The sequence below is a fragment of the Anastrepha obliqua genome, chromosome 1 (assembly GCF_027943255.1).
Source record: "Anastrepha obliqua isolate idAnaObli1 chromosome 1, idAnaObli1_1.0, whole genome shotgun sequence".
Taxonomy (NCBI): Eukaryota; Metazoa; Arthropoda; class Insecta; order Diptera; family Tephritidae; genus Anastrepha; species Anastrepha obliqua.
The window spans coordinates 112918260-112938918 of record NC_072892.1 but is presented as its reverse complement, the minus strand read 5'-3'; the positions used below and the strand labels follow the sequence as shown (position 1 = coordinate 112938918).

The 20659-nt window shown below is 36.5% G+C and overlaps 1 protein-coding gene across 6 annotated transcripts in view; it reads right to left on the bottom strand.

The window, feature by feature from the left end:
• LOC129235652 (F-actin-monooxygenase Mical) overlaps positions 1-20659 on the bottom strand; it is a 184653-nt gene that overhangs the window by 50361 nt on the left and 113633 nt on the right. For 4 of the 6 annotated variants that reach the window (XM_054869601.1, XM_054869602.1, XM_054869603.1 and 1 more), the window contains exons 5-11: positions 6289-7273; positions 5822-6213; positions 5528-5760; positions 2626-2752; positions 2076-2551; positions 1732-1793; positions 268-516 (exon numbers count right to left, since the gene is read on the bottom strand). In XM_054869601.1, the coding sequence (XP_054725576.1) occupies positions 268-516; positions 1732-1793; positions 2076-2551; positions 2626-2752; positions 5528-5760; positions 5822-6213; positions 6289-7272 (2523 nt within the window). In that variant the 5' untranslated portion in view covers position 7273. Of the gene's footprint in view, positions 1-267; positions 517-1436; positions 1679-1731; positions 1794-2075; positions 2552-2625; positions 2753-5527; positions 5761-5821; positions 6214-6288; positions 7274-20659 lie in introns of those variants that run through there. The other 2 variants (XM_054869605.1, XM_054869606.1) reach the window with 2 other exon arrangements.

The window sequence follows — 20659 nt, the reverse complement described above, 5'->3', positions numbered from 1 at the left end:
GTATTCTTCGAATACTGATTAGATAAAAAAACTGTATTGCAGTAGATTAGCAAGAAAAAATAGATTCCTTCGCATATAATTAGTCATCAACTGTCAAGACGCCGATTATTGCAAAATTCAACTGTAGCATTTTGCGTGTAAGTAGGTTAGAAGGCTTGAGTACACAACACGGAGCATCATGCCCAGCACGCGGTCAAACACGGTAGTGATAGGAGGCAGGCAGGCAGGCAACAGTCAAACAAAAACTTCAATTTTCGACTTTCTTACAGGAAACAGCAATTTGCGCTCCAAATCCTTTACGCGATCGTTGAATTCCGGTGCTTGTTGGCGATATACGAACAGCGAGTAGTCCTCAAATGCTGTCGGATCATCGGTTTCGCGCAGCAACGTGTTGGCTTGCAACATTTGCAAGCTTTTGTAAAAATTCTGCGTCTGTTGATACCGTTGTTGTCGACGTTTGCTTAGACGGTCCTGGCGATTTTCTTCGATTTCTTGTAGTCGCTTCTGACGTTCCTCCTAATAATTCGTAATAACACCAATTGGCATAAAATTGAGTAAAGGGTCAGTCGGGTATAGGCTGATTAAACACAATGGGGAAGTTTTGATTCGAAACTTCGCTTAGAAAGATATGCGCAATCGTGCTTAGTTCATGAATGTATGGATTAATAAATGCATTTCTTTAGAAACTGAATTCTTATGAAGATAAATACATGTAAATAAGAGATGAACGACTATGCAGTGAGTAGCAAACATTTGTATGTATGTAGTAGTATAAGTAGTTAGTCGAAGGGGTGGATGGACGAAGAATGCAAGAACATGAGATCACAACTAAAACGCATAGTGAATACCTCAGATTGTGCGTCTGTAAAATCATTAATGACGATGCATGTACTCTGATGACGATGGTCTAGCATAATATGAACCTTATGAAAGTAATAATACACCAGTTTTTGTTTGTTTTCAAATGGAATAATTTACAATTAATAAAAAAAAAATAACTTAAGTAAGACCAATAATAAAATATAGCAAAAAAAAAAAACGTTTTTTCATGTTTCGATACATATGTACATATGTATGTATGCATATGATATTGTATAAGGTTTGAAAAGTGATCGTTGTTTGTAGGAGAACGGCCTGATTTTTGTTTTTGCTGTGTCAATTCTTTGCAAACGTTGGATTAGTGCGAAACTAATTCAAAAAAAAGTTTAAATTTTGCAGAACTCTCGTACTTCTTTTTGTCAAATTCAATTCAAATTTATTTGGATGGTTAACAATTTTAATTAAAACCAATTAAAAATGCTAAATTTTAAAAAATTCATTAAAAATCAACAATCTTAACAAATTTTTTTTTGTTTGCGGAATGTCAATGATTTTTTTGATAATTTAAATTCAATTTTAGGTGTTTTTAATTTTAAAAAAGTTTAAATTTTGCAGATCACTCTCTACTCCTTTTTGTAAAATTCAGCTCAAATTCATTTGAATTCTTAACAATTTTAATTAAAACTAATTAAAAATGGTAAATTTAAAAAAAAATCATGGAACATCAACAATCTTAACAATTTTTTTTTGTTTTGGCGGAATGTCAATAATTTTGTTGTCAATTTAAATTCAATTTTATGTATGTTATACTATTACTGACAATTTCTATTGTGGAGTTATGGAGATCACTTTTCAATGTCTGAAAATGCAATTTACAATAGCTTCCTTAAATACGGCGATTGTGATACTCACAATATTTGCAGCCTTCTCGGCGTTTCTCCTCTTTTTGGCACGACGTGGTGTATCAGTTTGACCTGCAAAAACAAAATTAAGTGAATACAGCTGCATATATACCCACAAACATGCATAAGTATATACGCTTATGGAGCAAATAATATTTCGTTGCAAATTAAGTTTAAAGTTCAACTTCGGGCTTAAATTTAAATTAAAAATTCCTCACTGCCCACTTGCACTTGAAAATTGGTCTTTAGTGGCAAGTTGAATTCAAAAATAAATTTTTTCTCGCTTGTATTCGAGTTAATTTTCTCAGCTTTTACTGCCACAAGCTTTTGCTTGCTCCATTTGCCTTTTCTTACCTTGTAGTGGTGAGTTGCCCGCAGCGGTCTGACCGCCGGCGCCTGGCTCATGCCTGCGTATACGTTTCACACGCTCCTCGTCCAATACCGAACGACGTTGCACCACTTGCGGCACATCGACCATATCTTCGATGGGACTCTTGGCTTTCGGGTATTTTGGCTTGGTTGAGAGTTGCAACAATTTCGAAAAGTCTGGCTGCGCATGCGCGTTGTTGAGACGATACTTTTCGCGCAATTCTGTGATGTCCATTTTGGGATGCTTTAGATACGGCACTTCACCTCGGAACACCTCGCGGACTTGATTTAAATAATGCAACCACAGTCGCGTATCTACCTTCTCTAAATCCATAGACCTCTCGCCGGTCATAATACGTGGTATTTGATACTCGGCTTCCAATATCCTGAACGCTAATTCGTTACGTTCAGCAGAGGTTAAGTCGCGTGTTGCTGCATAGTCAATTAAATCCGGCCGAAAACTAAAAGTTATAATGGAAAATAGGTTAGAGTATATGCTTTTTTGTAAAAAGGCATAACTCGAAGTGTTTTATACCGGCTAATTAAGGCGCAGAGTGATTTTCCATTCTTAAGTATGTCGGCAGGCTCCTTTATGTCCTTAACAAAATCGTACAAGTGTAGTTGTGTACAAACCCAATGTAATAAAGCTTCAGGCACAATGTCTATAAAAAGTATATTTTAATTAAAATATTTTTGAATTATTACATTTAGTAAAATTTATAATAAAAAAAAAAATATTAAAAATAATAAAATTCTGAACTTCTGACAAGAACCTACTTCGTTAAGCATGAAACCACACCCATAAACTTTTGAGGAATGCTGTGAGAGTGACAGTCCGCCTGATATATATCGGGTATCGAGTGTGTTTTTAAAAACTTGAGAATTTAAAATGATACTACAAACCATAAAAGTTATTGGAATACATTTTTTTTATAATCTGGTAGATAATTTCACAGCATTTATTTTTTTAATATATTTCCGATATATGTCCACCGCGACTACGAGTTACATGATCCATTCGACCAGTCCCATTTTTGACTACTTTTTCAAATAAATCTGGATAATAAATCTAAATGAGCTTAATCGGCAAAAATGCGATGCAAACGTTGTTCATTTGGCTCCAATTCTTGCACGAACTGTATTTTATAGGCACGTAAGCCAAGATCCTTAAATTTCCGTAAAATTATCCACGTTAAGATAACGGCCAAGAAGTTGAGAAAGGCGACAAATCGACATTTCGGCGTCTTCTTCAACAGTTCCCTCTGTGAACTTTGCGAAAAGATTTTTTTAAAGCAAATTTCCACAATTTTGAAGCGTTGTTTTGGCGTTAAACGATTAATGATGACTTGCCAAACCTTACTAAACAGAGATGTTAACACAGTTTGCCGTTCTAAGCTATCAAAGCATAGTTATTGATATCGACAGTTCTGATGCAGCTAAAAAAATACACTCAATACAATTGGCACTCCGTAGCGTAGACCTGACTGTCGTTTTAATACTAACACTCATTTACTGGGTTACACTAAAATTTTGAAAAAATTATTGTTTTCTATATTTAACTACGGCGGCTGCCGTAGCCGAATGGGTTGGTGCGTGACTACCATTTGGAATTCAGAGAGAACTTAGGAGAGAATCTCGGTGAACGGCCAAAAATGAAGAAAAAGTTTTTTCTAATAATAACCCCTCAGCAGGCAATGGTGAACCTCCGAGTGTATTTCTGCCATAAAAAGCTCCTCATAAAAATTATCTGCCGCTCGTAGTCGGCTTAAAACTGTAGGTCCCTCCATTTGTGGAACAACATGAAGACGCACGCCACAAATAGGATAAAGAGCTCGGCCAAACAACCAAAAGGGTATACACGCCAATTATACATATATATAGTGTTTTCAAATAAGAGGTGTTATTTTGATATTCAATGAAAATTTCTATTTTTTTTCCGTTAATAGTGGAAAATAACATCAGGAAAATCACCACGCTTACAGGACAATATCTTTTTCAAAAAATTTTCCATAACCGAGTTGTTAAATCATAAGATCTCAGTGGCCAGTTGTGATCACCTCTCCGAGAGATAACACGCTCCGGAAACTTTTCCCGTAAAAGATCAATGGTTTCGTTGCTTGTGTGGCACGTAGCGCCGTTTTGTTGAAAATAAACGTTGCCCAGATCAATACCATCCCATCCCGGCCATAAAAAATCGTTAATCATCTGTCGATAGCGATAGATAACACCTGTTATTAGAAAACTCTTTATGTATATATTTAACTAGACTTCAGAGTTTTCATTTGGTGTTAAAGTGGATTTTTTTAATCATTACTCTCCCCTTCAAATTTTAAACGCGTGCACGTTATAGATGTCGGTTCTTGGCAAATTCTTTCAAATCTTTAATTATATTATATAATTGGCGCTTGCACGTCATTTGATGGTTGTCTGCCCGAACTCCTTCAATTTGTGGTATGCGTGTCTTGATGTTTTCCACAAATGGAGGCACGTACAATTTTACCCGACCTTCGAACAACAGATGTTGGACATTTTTATGCAGAATTTCGTTTGCAATAGTTAATGTTTTCTTTATTTAATTATACCCGTGGATTTTCGTATACTCGTATTTGACAATTTCTTTTATTTGAAAAGATAATTTCCAGCTTTTCTTGGATCAAATTAACGAATTGTTGGCGTTGTCGATGGTCGTATAGCTTCAATTCTTGCGACAACTGAACCTTCGCGACCAAATCCTGACGCAAAATTTGCCACGTGGTAGTTACACATAGACTCAATTGCTATAAATGCTAATGGCATCCAATTTTAACATTTCAATTTCAACCGGATCAAACATGCTTTTTATGTTGTATACGGAACCAATCATCTAAAAACTTCCGATTGACTTTACTTCGACTTCTGTTCCGAAACGTAGTTTTCACAAATCCACCTTTGTCGCAGTTCTATTCGTTTTATACGGTTGTCGAGCGACAACGAACACATTTTAATTAATGAACGGTATCGTCATAGCTTTCAAAACAAAGCAAAGATAAAAAGACATGAAAGGCTGTAACACTTTATTGGGAAGTGTAAAGTTCTTTTATTATCAATTCTAAACTATCTTTTCTACAAACACTCCACTATTAAATTAAAAACCCCCTTTGCAGTTTTTATATAAAATATATTACTATTGTTCCACCGGTGAATCACTTAGGAGAAAAGAATAAAAAAAAGTCCTAGCCTCTTACATATAGTCCTAAAATAATTCGCTACATTTATTCTTTTTTTCGGACGCTAGAGTGGTTTTAACCCTCAAGGAAATAGAGAAATTATCTTTATTTCAAAGTGAATTCAAATGCGCGCAGGGTTTTTTCTAATTCAATGTTCCACCAAATCATTTCTTACAATTACTTATATTAAAAACATACGATTCCCGCATACGCAACTACTGCAAAACATACCTGCACTACGACGCGGCTTACGCAACACCGTTGACGCCTCAGCCAACGCTGGTGTTGTGACAATTTCGGCAATCGGTTGCTCCAATATCTTCGGATCATCCGAGTCCACGAGGGTTTTCACCTGAAACGGGTTCACAGCGGTGCGATTTAGATTTGGATATCTTGAGGCTGGGTCAACAGTATAGGAGCCTGTGTCACGCTGCAAATTTTCAGGCGTGGTCTGGTTGAGGAGCCTAAAATAAGGAAGTACAATGCAATTTTGTTGATCATTTAACTGGCACTACTTTCATCTACCTATAAATACTTTCACGTTGCGCCACAACACCCAGAATACTATTACGTGTATTCGACCACAATTTGGTTGCATATGCAGCATCCATGCTAGAGAGAAAGCCGCGAGCACAACCTGATCCAGTGGGCCAGAAAGGCTCCAGCAAGCTATCACCCACTAAACACTGTAACAAACGATAACCGTGGCGCACAATCACACGGCATGACGCCTCAGCGGCGAACATGGATGTGAAATCAAACATGGCCACGTCCGGTTTGCCATAGTGATTAACAGCGAACTCAAGATTTGGCATTTGGTACTTTGTGGAGAATTCGGCCGCTTCACGTGCATAATCGAGCAGCTTGTCGGCGCTAACGTTGGCTGGCGCGAGCAATTCCGCAGGATCGGAGAAATCCTAAACAGATACAGATACAATACAATTTGAGTAGATGAAACTCATTGTTTAATGATTTGCCTTTTTTCAGTTTACCTGTAAAATCACACCCTTGTCGATGAGGCTGTGCTTCTTCGCAGTCATAACAAAGTAATGTGTTTCGTCCTTGTAGTATACGATATTCTCCAAATCTATACCCGTTTTCTCGTAAAGCTCCTTGAAGAATGACTGATTAAATATAAAAGCCACACCACTTATCTCCTCCGCTTTAGCCTCCGCCTCGGTTTTCTTATTTATAAAATTGGCCGTAATTGCAATAGCAAGTTTTCCACGAAACTCTTTTCGTTTAAAGCCTTCTAGTGTGTTGCGTTTACCATCGGCTCCGATTAAAACATCGAATTCATAGTATGAAACTACATGATCCGCTGGCGTTACAGCCGCACGCCAACCAAATCCATCATCGCTCGGCTCAATTGTCCGCTCAAAGGACACATTCTCGTGTATTTCGACACCCAATAGCAGCGCCACCTTCATTAAAATTATTTGCAACTGTCTAATAGATATGTGATCTATAGAACCAGCACAAAATTTTCCATAGAACTTCTTTGCGCCCAAATTACGTAGATCGGTGATCACGAATGGCCATAAGTGCAACACATTGTTACGTGTGATCCGATCGCGCTTCTCCAGCACAACAACTTTAGCACCCAATAATTGCGCCTCAATGGCGGTGCGCAGACCACATGGACCTGCGCCAATGACTAGCACATGCGTACCATTGCACGCTGTTCCTTTCGCATATACACGATGAGCCGCTCGTGCATCGAATTTTTTCCATAGCGCCTGCGCTTTCCACGAACGAATTTTCGCTTTCAACATGGGATAGAATTCGTTGATCGGGGCTGACCGCAAGCCGAGTATGTCGCACATGTCACGATGTAAACCTAAAATCTGTCGCATTGTCGTTGCGACACAAAAGAGATCGAAGAGCTCGGAGGCGGCGATGGCCTCCTGCTCTGTAAGGTGTTGCTTCGGCGCCTTTGGCTGCTGCATTGTGCGTTGCTGTGAAGGACGACTCATGCTGAAAGTAACGAGTGAGAAAGAATTTGGAATTAATTAGTATCAATAGTATAGTGCTGGAAACTTTGTTGTTCAATTACAATAAAATTTTATTCTAAAGTAACTACTTATATAAAAACATTTGTACATATGTGCGTATTATTCTAAACACTACCAAGCACCACGAGAACAACGGAATATGTTTTAAAATGAAAATATTGCAGTTAACTGCAGCCAACAAGATAATGGATAGAAGGTAAAAAAGACCAAACCTACAAGTGTCAATTTGCGAATTTGAGATAGGTATGTCATAGTATGATAAAGAAAAACCGGTACGCGCTGACTGGCAGTTTGCAAATAATTTATGACAGAATGAACGTCGCCTACGGTAAGGATGAATATAATAAAGGCTCTTTCAAAAGTGACACCTAGATGTCGGTAGTGAATAATACCTACACGGCATAGATGGGCATTTTGCAGTAGCACTAAATATAGTTTTTTAGTAATATTGCAATTTAGTTTGCATTTACAGAAAATTTTTACTGATTACTGAAAAAAATTGCAGTAATAATATTTTTTACTGATTACTGAAGTACTGTCAGTAAAAGAATTGATGATATAATTTGATTTGCACTATCAGTAAAATATTTACTCTTTATCGATAGTCAAAATGTAATGCACTCTCATCAGGGAAATTAAATTATTGATATTTATACTCAATAAATATTTTTAGTTTTGTCCTATCTTCTTTTCCTCAGAAAAAGAAAAGAAGCGTATGGAATACTAAATACGAAATAGTAAGAACTTGAAACTGAAAATATTCAGCAAAGGCTGAAATAAAAATGATGTGAAAATATATTTAGTATTAAGAACGGATGGAGATCACAGTCTATCTTGTCCACACATCAAGTCCACCTTGCATAAAATATAATCTTAAAACAAATTCTTATTACGACTATGCTGTATAAGATGTAAACTATGAATTAATTCATAGAAAACCAAGGTTGAAAATCTTGAGTTGTGACTCTTTGCATTTCGTGTACGACATAACAAAATCATTACCTCAAAACTGTAACTGTCTACAATCCAAGCAAAAGAATAGTGTGAAGAGGCAAAGAGATTTGAGAAGTACTTTCTGATTCAGCCCGATGCTTGGGATGATGTTATTGCCGCTATTTCTGTCCCTAACATTAAATTGCGATTTTTAAAAAGCCATTATAAAAGTCATCACCAATTCCTGAGTTCCAAGTTAGAGCATAGGGCCGCCTACTATAAAAATGGAAAGAAAAAGGACTGACATCCCAAATCTGCACGTCCTGTTGAGAATAGTGTTGCTGAACAATCTTCAACATCACATCGATATCTCAACGTTCTAACAATTTAGCATTCATGAACCGACTGTTTGGCCGATTTTACCTGTAAACACGTTTGACATTTAAATGTTGTCATTTTTCACATATAATTGTTAAGAGCCGTATTTTGAATAAAAATAGTGAAACCTAACAGAATTTATATTTTACATGTTTTATTAAAGACTAGGCGCGTCTTTTGAAATACCCTTTATAACAGTGTATTTAGATGGGTCATATGTACACTTGTCTTCACATAATTAAGTCACTTGATTTTTAACAATATTCGCAATTTTTTTGAAGCAAATTTTTTATAAAAATATAGTTTATGTATAGCAAAGCCCTTGTGAACCGCAGTTACAAAATTGGGCGAATTTCGAAAAATTATTATTATTAATTTTTTTTAACCTTTTAATTTAAATTTTGAGAAAACTTTTGGGTATGTAGTTTTGTAGTTCATTTTAGTATAATAACGTGTAAATTAGAAGTAGCATGAAAATTGCATTGATTTTTGACAATTTTTTTTTGCATTCGATGTTGAGCATTTTCTTCCTTGTAAAAGACTTTTCTAATAGCGGTCGCCCTTCGGCAGGCAATGGTAAGCTTCCGAGGGTATTTCAGCTATGCAAAAGGTTCTCACAAAAACGGTTTGTCGGATTTGTGGAACAGCATAAAGGCTTACGGAAATTTCTTTAATTTTTAAAGTTTGACAAATTAACGTAAAAATTTAACTTAAAATATTGCAAATATTGTACAATAAAAAGTTGAAATGGCTTAATTATGTGACGAAAAGTGTATATATATTTATACATATGTATATATGTATTTGTGCGTGTTGAGCGAGCTACTCCCTAAAACAGCCCTAACAAATTTGATAACTGACAATTCAAATATTCAATAACTAACAATGAGTCACTGACCAACCAAATAAGAAAACGTTGAATCGCATAAAAAGGAGACAAAGACAAATCACGCATATAAAAACAAAAGAAATTTTTTACAAATATGCGAAGCAACAATAATAAATAGAGAATGTAAGAAGCGCCATAACACGCAAAGAATAAAGCACAAAAGAACATTCATCAAAATTATTTAAATTCTCTTTTGCAAATAAAACAGTTAAAGAAATTGGGAAGACAAGTATTTTTATCACTTGGGAGGTATTCCATGCATACTTGCGGCTAGCAGTTGCTTCACCAGCCGGTCATTTTCGAAGGCTTTGCGAGTTCATTGAAAAATATAGAAGTATAGACATATGTGCGTATATAGATAATATATGTAAGTTTGTATGCATGTACCTACACTTCATCAGGGAATACCTATCACGAACTCTGACAGAAGGAAACATGAGCACACTTTAAGTCAATAAGCAAAATTGTATATGAATTTGCTCTAACTAAATACGACTAATTCGTATCCCCACGATTTAGGTCGCTTTCTTTGCTTTCTTTAGGTCTTTGCTTTCATATAAAATCTTTGAACATGTACAAGGTGGCACAAAATTAATCACTCTATCGGAAGATTTATAATATTTGCGAATGGTGTCGTAGGTCAATCATATTTGACACATGCGAACTAGACAGCTGCAGTATAAAAAGACAAGCAATGCAGCGCGTAAAGGTAAATAAAGATTTCCATCACTCAAAGTCATGTTTTCTTTATTTAGTGCAAAAGTTATTCAAAAACAAAATTGGGTGATTTATTTTGCGCCTTTTGTACTTTGTATGGAAGAAAAGACATCACATCTCAACGTAAAAAAAAATTCCAGAAATCAACGGCAATTTGTAGTCACTTGAAACTTGCACTTTGTAACACTACAAAACTGCATACCCCCCAAAAATTCCAAAAAATTCCATCAATTGAAAGTTTTGATAAAGCTTTGAAAAATTGTATACAAAGTTATATGATTTGGTTGTAGTTTTAAACAAATAATGGTGTGTTTAAAATTTTGCAACGGACAGTTTGGACTATTTTTCTTTTTTTGTTAATTTTCATAAATTCTATTTTTTTAGTCCTGTTCACTGGTTCCTTCCTCGCTCGTGCGATTTAACGCCTCTGGTTTACTTTTTATGGGGCCATGTTAAGTCCGTGGTTTATGTCGACAAGCCAGCAACACTTGAAATATAGGAATCCAATGTTCAAGGCACCATTGACGCCATACGTCCAGATTCATGGGAAAAAGTAGTAAAAAATTGGACCCTTCGAATGCACCATGTACCTCGTAGCCTCGGCGGACATATGCGGAATATCATATTAAAAAAATAAATGCCATGAAATTATCTACGGGATTATAATAAAAAATGCACTCCAACAATATTTCTGTTCCGTATTATCATTTTAAGCTCTCAATCGCTTAAAAAACACGCGATACAATAAAGTGCAAGTTTAAAATGACTCGGAAATCTCGTTGATTTTTATAATCTTTTCCTTTGGCCGTGTTGCGCATTTTTTCCATGAAAAAATTTCGTGCATTCGTTATATGTATGTATGTATGTATGTATTTATGAACAAGCAAAGTCTGTCCTTAAAGTAAATGTTGGTTCAATGGGCGAAAATTGCGCATTTGTTAGTCAAGCCCTTGACCTGTGGTAACAAATGAATTCGCACAATTTGAGTTAGATAAATATACATACACATACATACATACATACATACGTCCATACATATATTTATTATAAACGGAATAGTATCAAACACTTGCAACTTTTCACCAGAAGATTAAAGTTTCAAAAATACTTCACTGAAATACTTAGCTCTATAAAAGGATGAAACCACCCTGAAATTTAAAAAAAATCGATTAATTTTTTCTTTTTAAAAGCATATTCTTGGGAATATCTTAAGATGTTTCTAATAAAAAATATTTAAATAATTAGAGAGAAGTTATGATTATTTGAATCTCGCGCAGGGCTAGGGATAAACGCCGGAAAAACGGACATGGTACTTTTTACCAGGAAGTACAAAGTTCCGGCGTGGAACCTCCCGAAGCTAGGCAACAACGAACTACTCCTCAAAGACCATGCGAGGTACCTCGGAGTAATACTGGACAGCAAACTGCTGTGAAAGCACAACGTTGAGGAGAGGGTGAAAAAGGCCAGTAATGCGCTGTACGCATGTAAAAGAATGCTGGCCGTTACTTGGGGTCTATCACCCTCTCTGATGCATTGGTGCTACACAGCAGTAGTCAGACCGATATTGCTGTATGGAACCTTAGTATGGTGGACTGCGACAAAAAAACGGACATACTTAATGCCGCTAGAAAGGATTCAACGACTCGCTGCTCTGTGCATAACAGGAGCGATGAAGACCACTCCAACGGCGGCGCTGGAAATGATACTCAGAGTGCCACCTATTGACCTCATGGCGGAAAACCTGGCAGCGAAATCCGCGAGGAGGCTAATGGCTGCGGGGGTATTCAACTGCAGAACCTTCGGTCACAGCTCAATAGGAAAGTGGAGCTGAGGTGGCACGGACTACATGACTCCGTACTTTAATTGGGAGAGAAGGTTTCGCACTACAATTGAAGAGGAGGGATGGCACAAAGGCATGAAGCCTGGCCATAGAACTTTTCACATCTATACAGACGGCTCGAAAACTCCAGACGGAGTGGGAGCGGGCATTTACTGGCCAGGCGGAAGTTTTTGCTGTGGGGAAGGCCGCGGAGCTAGCCTACACTAGAACAAGAAAGAACTCAACAATTAATATATACGTGGATAGTCAAGCAGCAATAAGAGCAATAAGCTCATATTGTATTAAGTCCAAAAATGTTCGACGGAGCAGGGAGGCCATAGAAAGGCTAGCCGGAAACAATAGGCTGCATATCTACTGGGTACCTGCTCACAAAGGCATTATGGGGAACGAAATAGTAGATGAGATAGCAAAGAGTGCTGTGAGACTACCATTTGAACAAGAGAACGACATACCAAAACCGCTAAACACAATATACAACGAAATGGACGACCACATGAAAAGGCAAGCTAGGTGGACTAACCCGACCACATGCAAAACAGCAAAAGTCATGTGTAGAACTAACGACAAAAAACTGACTCCATTCGTACTTACGCTCTCGCGAAAGGAATGCAGAACTATCATAGGTATGCTAACAGGCCACAATCTATTGGCTGCATATGCGTACAAGATAGGGATTGCTAACATGGACAAATGCAGAAAATGCAGAGGATGTTGAGGAGACTTTAGAACACCTTCTGTGCGTTTGTCCGGCATTATTAAAAACGCGACTAAGATGTCTGGGAGCCCCATTGTTTGAGGGTCTGGAAGACGTCTCAAAAGCGGAGCTCCCAGCCCTACTTTGATTCACCAAAAGCGCTGATATCCTACATGATGTCTACTTCAGGTATTCATAGAGGTCGGTCTCCATCTGGTATCGCTAGGGACCAAAAGGTCTATGCGTGGCTTATTGCCAACCAGGCTAACCTAACCTAACCTATGATTATTTGAAAACAAAGAACAGATAGCTTTTTAATCTTCTTTTGGGTGTTTTTCGAAACCACATTTTTCATTCTGGAAACAGGCCCAGATTGGAGCAACTCATAGTAAATAATTTTCTTCCTATCCCACGGAAAAACTTTATATGACGTTAATTCAGGGTTTCCGATAGTTTGTGCCGGTTTACTGACGTTCGGTCACTACCTTCGTTCTAGTATTGTAATTGAGCGTGTATCACCAGTTACCATCCGCTTCAAAAATTGGTCGACTTCATTGTATTTCAGCAAATATTCGCAGACGATGGGGACGGCGCAAATGGGTCTATTTCGTAAGTTCGTGTGGCATACATACATTGAGTTTTTTCTTGCGACGAGCCTTCACAAATGGTTTTCTGACTAATTCGTTGAATTTAGTCCTAAGCAATTGATAAGAATTTCATGGGCATTTTCGATACATAGTTATGTATCAACTATCAAGTTTGGTTATGGGAGAGAGGGAATTGATATTCAACCTACAAGTCGATTAGAACAAAATTTGCAAATTTCTGTGGATACCTGAAATCTTGGGAGGCATTGGATTCCCAAACGGCACAGTGGCGTCCAGTTGAACGACGGTTTAATAAAGGACTCATTATGTATTTTATCATGTTTCGAGTCAGCTGAAGTTCTTTTCATTTAAATAATTTAAATTCTACTGGACTGGAAATTATTTAGTTATTTCTTAAATGAGAAAATTGTGTTATATAGCTTCAAAGTGCAAAGGCATCTTTGAAGAAGGCCTAAAAATGTCTAGCGAGCGTAATATTTGATTCTATCCACGCCATGTGGTCTGCAGGCAGTTCAAGAGACCGCGGATTCGATGAAGCGGACCAAACAAATGCACATTTCAATTTTAATTTCTTACTTTTTGTGAAGTTATAAAGTATGTCTAGTGAGACTTACTGTTTGTTTATACTGAAATACTCTTATAATTAAATTGCATTTGTACATGTTCCGTAAATTGCTTTAATTTTTTAAAATCATTTGGAAGTGACATACAATTTAATACTTGACTGCTGCTATTTTTAAGGGGTATATGATTAGTCATTAACTATATATATGGTATATGCCCAAGAATGTATGTCAAAAAGCAATACCCAAAATGTTTGGCGTCCAAGTGTCACATTACTAAGCCCCCAAAGGACGTTAAAAATCAACCACTAGAAAAACACTTCTAATGCTAGCTGTAGGTTGCCGCACCCAAATTAAAAACAAAGCATGCCAAGCAATCCACACATGCTTACATATAAGAGTATGAGTGCATTATGGCTTCTAATTATTTTATATGACTGGGTTATTGATTTTCCCTGTTGACAAACTTGCACAAAAAAAGGACAATAGTGGCCGACTTTTCATGACTCTCAAGGTGCTGCCACCACCATATACAGTGAGACCTCGATATAGGAAATTAAAGTGGAAGTAAATAATATTGGGTTGGCAACTAAGTAATTGCGGATTTCACTCATAGATAGCTTCAGTTGAATTTTTAGGATTGCAGACGTAGTACAAATGTAAAACACATTTTGTTATTTGATAGTTGGCTATTCAGCTGTCAATCAGTAAAAAAAGTCTTTTGATCGGTTGTGTAGTTTTCATTTGGCGTTCGTTGAAAAATGGAAAATCAAAAGGAACATTTTCGTCATATTTTGCTTTTTTATTTCCACAAAGAGAAACTGCATCGCAAGCTCATAAAAAGTTATGTGCTGTTTATGGTGACGCAGCCTTAAAAGAATGGCAGTATCAAAACTGGTTTGCCAAATTTCGTTTCAGGTGATTTTTCGCTCGTGCAGTTGAAGTTGATGACGCCCTAATCAAAGCAGTAATCGATTCAGATTGTCACAGTACAACACGTAAGATTGCAGAGAAGCTTCATGTATCACATACATGTATTGAAAATCACTTAAAACAACTTGGCTATGTTCAAAAACTCGATACATGGGTTTCTCACGAACTGAAAGAATCGCATTTACGCAACGCATTAACAGCTGCGATTTGCTAAAGAAACGTAACGAAAATGAATCATTTTTAAAACGACTGATAACTGGCGATGAAAAATGGGTTGTTTACAACAATATCAAGCGGAAAAGATCGTGGAGCAGGCCAGGTGAACCAGCTGAAACTACATCAAAAGCTGATATTCATCAAAAGAATTTTTTGTTATCAGTTTGGTGGGATTACAAGGCAAATGTTTACATTGAACAACTAACGAAATTAAACAATGCGGTTGAAGAAAAGTGGCCTGAATTGACAAATCGAAGAAGTATTGTATTCCATCATGACAATGCAAGGCCACACACATCTTTGGTCACTCGGCAAAAATTATTGGAACTTAGTTGGGATGTTTTGCCACATCCACCATATAGTCCTGACCTTGCACCATCTGATTACTTTTTGTTTCGATCTTTACAAAACTCCTTGAATGGTAAAAATTTCAATAATGATGATAATGTCAAATCGTACCTGATTCAGTTTTTTGCTAATAAAAACCAGAAGTTTTATGATGCTGCCTGAAAGATGGCAAAAGGTCATTGATCATTCATGAAAAAATAGTGTTTGATTTTCTAAAAATCCGCAAATACTTAGTTCTCAACCCTATATAATTCAACATATATCAATACTTTAATTATTAATTATATTATCATCATAGAAACCTCAGCATAAAAAGAAACATAATGATTTTTCTGAAGAATATAATAATACATAGTTTAGTTTGCTTAGCTTTTTTTAACTTTTATGTTAAAATTGTAATTTAAAAAATATATTTAAGATGGATATTTAATAATTTAATCGCACTTTTTTTAATCAAAACTGATTAATTACACTAGTTTACAAGAAAAACGTATTTCGTTAAAAAATGCTTTTCCGACCAGTTCGTGGTCGCTGAATACGGAAATGAGTTTAATTTATTTGTCCAAAGATGGAATTTCGAGATGTATACAAAAAAAATCTGTTTTCTTGGTCTTTATCTTTTAGCAACTACTACAAGGAAAAAAACTCAAAAAAAGCGAATGATATCTTTCAAAAGGTATATCCAGTCTTATTAGGTTGATATATTTTATATCAATCGGTACTAGTCCGAGTTACTGGGATGGAAATTCAAAAAACAAGGACAATTTCAAGCTTTTTCGAAAACTTTTTAAGTTTAGTTCATTATTTTTAGTTGACAAATCAAAAAAAATTAAATGGTGAAACATAATTTCATTACGAAAATGTAAAGCCTCAGAGGGTCAAAACCGGAAAGAAAATGTAAAAGTTAAAAAAATTAAATACAAGCGGCCAATTTCAACTTCAGCCACTTTGCTCCTCATTTAAAAATCTACCAAATACTGTTAATTTTTATCGTTTCACTGGTTGCAAGGGAGTTGTTTTTGAAGTTTTTTTTACAATAATTGAAAAAATTTGTATTTTTGCCTATATCTCTCTTCATTCAAAAATTAAATGAATTACGCTTAAGGGGGGAAGCTGGTCTAGAATTTTGAAAAAATCGAAAAATTTTTTTTTGTCTTAAAAGGTGCTTTAGGGTCTTAGAAATAATATATCAAATGAGGGATGCCAGCAAAAATGTCTAAATGCCCAAATTTTTCATTCGACGGCAGTGCCTCGCAGGTATGCCCCGAACGCTACTTACAACTTTAAACGCGTTTTTCTCGAAATCACTTTTTTTAAACTGGCCGAAGACATAACTCGAACAAATCTTTACCGATTCTTACGAAATTTTGACAATACATTCGAAATACCTTTCTCCGGAGACGTACGTAGGATTTTTTATTTATATTACATAGTTTTTTTTTTAATCAACAATTTTATGTCGTTCTTTATAGTGAAAATTGTAACTTTTTGTTCAAACGTGCACCATTTCGCGAAAAAACAAAATATCGAAAAAATCCTACGTACGTCTCTTTCTGTTGTTATATAGAAACTAAAAAAATTTTATTTTTTGATCCAGGACAAAAATTAAGGAGTTTACGTCTTCGGCAATGGACCCACTAGAAAAAAGGGCGCCTTAGGAGAACTGCTGGACAGCGGCCATTTTGAAATTAATTCAGACGAAAAATTTTGTATTTGTACCATGAAAGCTATATTATTAAACCTATTTCACAGATTTTCGATTGATTCCTTTGTTGAGTCAAAATAAATTCATAAAATATGCCCATTTTTTGCGCTCTAGACCAGCTTCCCCCCTTAAACAGTTATTTTACTGTTTTGATTTTATGTATTCCAGTATTAAAAACAAGGTAAAAAGATGAAATCTAACACATTTAGAACCGCTTGCAGTCACATAACCTGGTAAACTCCCACCGTTTTTATGGATTTCTGGTCACAGAATCATCCATACCATTCCGTATTTCAAATAAACGATATTTGTATATAAAAATAATAATTCATAATTTTTTTCTCTGTAGACATTTATTTTTAAGTTATTTTATTTTAGTAGTCCCTCTTTTGGCAAACAATGGCAGCAACACTCCAAGTTTTTTTTCTTTTTTTCAGGCAAAAAAACAAAAAAACTTTACAAAAACGGAGTGCAGCCAATAAATGTATGTACAGTAGGTTCTGTTTTTATGCAAAAACTCATCACAGATTACATCAGAAATGCTAACCCTACAAGTATGGAACCGCCTGCATAACTATCTAGATCAGACGTGTACATTTCCTCAAGTGACGAAAGTGATTTTACGCCAAATCCTAAACGAACGCGCAACATGTGGGTATTGTCTGATTTTATTTCTGACTTAAATTTATTTTTCGATTCTGACGTTTCTTAAATAAAGATATAATTTTCAAAAATACAATTTTTTGTTTATGCGATTTTATTTAATTATTTCAGATTCATGCGGTCTATGGAACATATCTATAGTTATAATATGGGACTAGTGCCCTTTTTTATGCGATTTTATTACATTATTTCAGATTTATGCGGTTTTAGCACTTTTGAAACGTATCTATAGTTTTACTATAGAACTAGTAGCTTTTTTTATGCTGTTTTTTTTATGCTGTTTCTTGCGGATCGTATCTACCGCATAAAAACAGAACCTATTGTATTGAGATTTTGTATCTACCATGGTTTGTTATATCGAGGTGTTACCGTATATTTGACTTTACACTTTGTTAAGAATTGCGCATTCATAATAATATTTTTGTTGGGGCAGACAACATTTGCGTGTTTTTGGGCAAAATAAGTCCATTCGGAGTGAAGCAGATATAAGCGAGGAAAGGGGGCGAGATTGGTGTGGGTGCTGACGACGATTTTCATGATGATTCAACGTTGGCAATAAAATGTGTTTTTCTGTGTAATATGTATTTGTGGAAAATTATTGATATGTATACATACATACATATGTACGTATATACACCCATTGACAGCAAAAAGAAACGTGATATTTCGACCAATTATGCCCACTTTTCCTTTCATTGTTTAATTCTCATAAATTTTTTACAAAAATATAGTTCATTCTACAAGATTTATAAATATTCGACCATTTTCATCAAAATTTCAAGGTTTTTAATCAAAATTTAAAAAAAAGTTTGACGATAAAGTTGGCTTTGGTGTCTACTGTTAAAGCCAGATGTAAGCGTTTCGGCTCGTCTTCCTAATCATAATCCATTAATGAGGAAGCTGTCCGGTGACTACGTTTAGAAAAGTCTGTATTTACTCTGATAGCGAAGCGACGATTAATTAATTGCGCCCAAATGCTGATGCCCGGCATTAACGAGATGGCGGTATATCTCCGCATGCATTTGACATCGGTACCAGGGAATAGTGGCATGCCATGGAGTTGTAAGGCAGACAAATTAGCTTGAGAGGGCACTCTCTTTCGCCTCTCTCTTGGTATGGAGATTGGAGATTGTAGATACACCCCTCTCAGCTACAAACTACGTGGTACAAATACAGAGTGCGGCACTCGAAGTGTAACCAATTAAAAATGCCATAAATCTAGTTTGGAAAATTACTTTTATTCAATTCAAAATAAAAAATGTGTGAAAATAATACAAAATTAATAATCAATTTACTTTTGCTCGATAAGACCATCTTTTGCCTTGACCACCCTATGGGCTTGAAACGGTCCAGAAACGAATCGCAAGCAGCCCGAATATGACTTACAGGTATTTTGGCTCAATCGCGGACAATGGCTTTTTTCAGAATTGAGAGACATTGTGTGGACGTCATGAAGTTCGGAACGTTTTTTTCTAGCCTTTCTTGGTTCACCCGAGCTTTGTGAGAAGGTGCCAAGTCCCGTTGCAACGCCCATGGTCTGCCACCAAAATGTTTGTCTGCCCACGGCTTCAAAGCAGCCTCCAGACTACTTTCCCGATAATATTTCGTATTTACCTTGACGCCAGGCTCGACCCAAATTCTCGTATGAGCGGTCGGTCAAATAAACCCGAATTGCTCAATTTGAAAAATTTTGTCGTCAGAAAACACAATGTTCGAATTGATTGACCGCTTTCGGCTAAGCGAAGCAACTCCTTCGCTCTCTCAAGTCTGACTGTTTTGGTGTGAGATCATGCGCCTTTTGGATCTTGTAAGGTTTGACTTTGAGATCATTTTTCAGTATGCGGCGGATGCAACGGTCAGATATTTTTAATTCTTTTTTGCTTCTTCACTTTTTGAACCATTTCACGTGACGTTGCAGTCTTTTGATGACCTCCTCCATGACGTTTCGCGATGTTACCAGTATCACAGTATCATTGTAACGAGTGATGGAGCGATAATGCATGAAACAAAAATACCAGCATGCAAAAAACGCGTGGGTATCTGGTGACAAAGCCTCACCGAGGGGCGTCCTAAAGAGGATCGATGATACCGCTCTGCAAAACTGGCAGACCAAATGGAACGATAGTGGGAAGGGAAGAACGACTTTCACTATGATTCCCGGCATACAGAAATGGATCCGGAGAACACATGGAAACGTTACCTTCATGCTGACACAGTTTTTAACTGGGCATTTTTGTTTTAGGCAGTATTTGTACAAATACAAGTACTCAGACTCCCAATTTTGCCTATACTGCCAAGAAATATATGAAACGCCTGAGCATGCCCTGTTAGAATGCTCTAGATTTGATGGGGAACGGAGTATGTGGCGCTCAAATATCGGCGAGAGCATGACAGCTGATAGCCTAGTACAATATATGCTAGAATCTGAAGAAACGTGGAACTATGGTTGTAAAGTAGCCTCAACAATTATGCGAAGGCTGAGACATGATGACAATGAATGCAGACAAATGAGCGAATAAACACATCGTGCCCCCTCGAAGGACTATCTTAACTGGTAATACCGAGGGAATAAAAGCAGAACTGCGAGGCGATGGGATGGTTTAGTCCGCAGGCACTACGAAACTCAGTTCAAAAGAGCCGGGGAATATCGCATGTGAATCGGGCATATGCATGAGTCGGAACTCTAAGGTCCGCATACCACAAAAAAAAAAAACGAAAACAAAACAAGAATGATGGAGCGATGAACAAAAAGTTTATTTATTTTAAGATGCTCGAGCTCACGAACAATCGGTGGTTGCGATTTTCCGGCCAAATATAATGCAATCACACTTTTACGTTTGAAATCCATTACTGATTTTATT